Below are 1,389 nucleotides of genomic sequence, written 5' to 3' on the forward strand. Positions count from 1 at the left end.
CCCGGGGGTCCCCAGGAACCGGGAATGTCCCGGGAAGGGATTCCAGGGGGTCCCGGGGGTCCCCAGGAACCGGGAATGTCCCGGGAAGGGATTCCCGGGGGTCCCGGGGGTCCCCAGGAACCGGGAATGTCCCAGGAAGGATTCCCGGGGGTCCCGGGGGTCCCTGGGAACCGGGAATGTCCCAGGGGGGATGCCCGGGGGTCCCCGGGAAGCGGGCAGCGTTTGGGGAGGGGTCTCCCTGGATGTGGGGGGATGCCGAGGGTCCCTGCTGGGCCCCCCCAGGTGCCCTCGGTGCAGGACACGGTGCAGGAGCACCTGGGCCAGGTGAGGGCGGGGAGAGCCCAGGCCCTGCCCGAGCGCGACCGCGCCGAGCTCAAGAGGAGGAAGCTGCTCCTGGAAGTGTGAGTGAGAAAAAAAAATATCAAAAAAAAATTAATTAATATTTAAAAAATTAATAAATTAATATTTTATTACTTCTAGGCTGCTCAATTCTATTCGTTGATTAACATTTTTTTAATTGGCTGTGGATTTATCGGGTTTTCATTTCGGGTTTATCTTTATTCTTTACTCTTTTTCGTTATTTTTTTTATCAAATTGGGAATATCCAACTTCTCCAAGGGCCACAAACTCAAAACCCCCTCTGAGCCATTTTCAAACCCCTTTTTTCTTCCTTTTATTGAAGTTTATCGAGCTTAATCTCAACAAAATCAAACTTTAAGGGTCCAGTTAAAGACTCTGCACAAAACCCACGTGGGGGAAACCTTAAATAAAACAAACCCCGAGTTAATTAACGTAATTAACGCTAATTAAAGCCACCAACAATGATTCTGAATCCTTCCCAACGCCCCCTCAGGGTCCTCAAATCCTTCTGGATCCGCAAAGGCAGCGCCTTCAGCACGGCCGTGGCGCGGCCGGAGACGGAGCTGACCCCGGAGATGATCGCCACGTGGGTGACCCCCCCCGACCCCCCAGGAGCCGCTGTCACCTCGGGGTGACCCTGCTGTGACCCCCTGTCCCCTCCTGCAGAGGCTCCTGGCGCCGCCTGCCCTTCAAACCCTACAATTTCTCCTCTCTGGGGCTGCCCCCGGCCTGCGGCCACCTGCACCCGCTGCTGAAGGTGCGCTCGGAGCTGCGCCAGATCTTCCTGGAGATGGGGTGAGTTCATGGGGGGCTCAGGAATGGGGAGAGGGGTTTGTCCCCCCCGTTCTCAGGGGCTCCTGGACCCCCCCCAGGTTCACGGAGATGCGCACGGATAACTTTGTGGAGAGCTCCTTCTGGAATTTCGACGCGCTGTTCCAGCCGCAGCAGCACCCGGCGAGGGATCAGCACGACACCTTCTTCCTGCTGGGTGGGCACCTGCTGACCCCCTGACCCTCCCTCGGGACCCCT

At 57.3% G+C, this 1,389-nt stretch overlaps 1 protein-coding gene across 1 annotated transcript in view; it reads left to right on the forward strand.

The window, feature by feature from the left end:
* The window catches only part of FARSA (phenylalanyl-tRNA synthetase subunit alpha), a 10,720-nt gene that overhangs the window by 5,968 nt on the left and 3,363 nt on the right, over positions 1 to 1,389 (forward strand). Inside the window, exons 4-7 of the mRNA XM_015616623.3 lie at positions 283 to 401; positions 854 to 946; positions 1,027 to 1,155; positions 1,233 to 1,348. Of these exons, the coding sequence (XP_015472109.1) occupies positions 283 to 401; positions 854 to 946; positions 1,027 to 1,155; positions 1,233 to 1,348 (457 nt within the window). The remainder of the gene's footprint in view (positions 1 to 282; positions 402 to 853; positions 947 to 1,026; positions 1,156 to 1,232; positions 1,349 to 1,389) is intronic.

The sequence above is a fragment of the Parus major genome, unplaced genomic scaffold (genome assembly GCF_001522545.3).
Source record: "Parus major isolate Abel unplaced genomic scaffold, Parus_major1.1 Scaffold557, whole genome shotgun sequence".
Lineage (NCBI taxonomy): Eukaryota > Metazoa > Chordata > Aves > Passeriformes > Paridae > Parus > Parus major.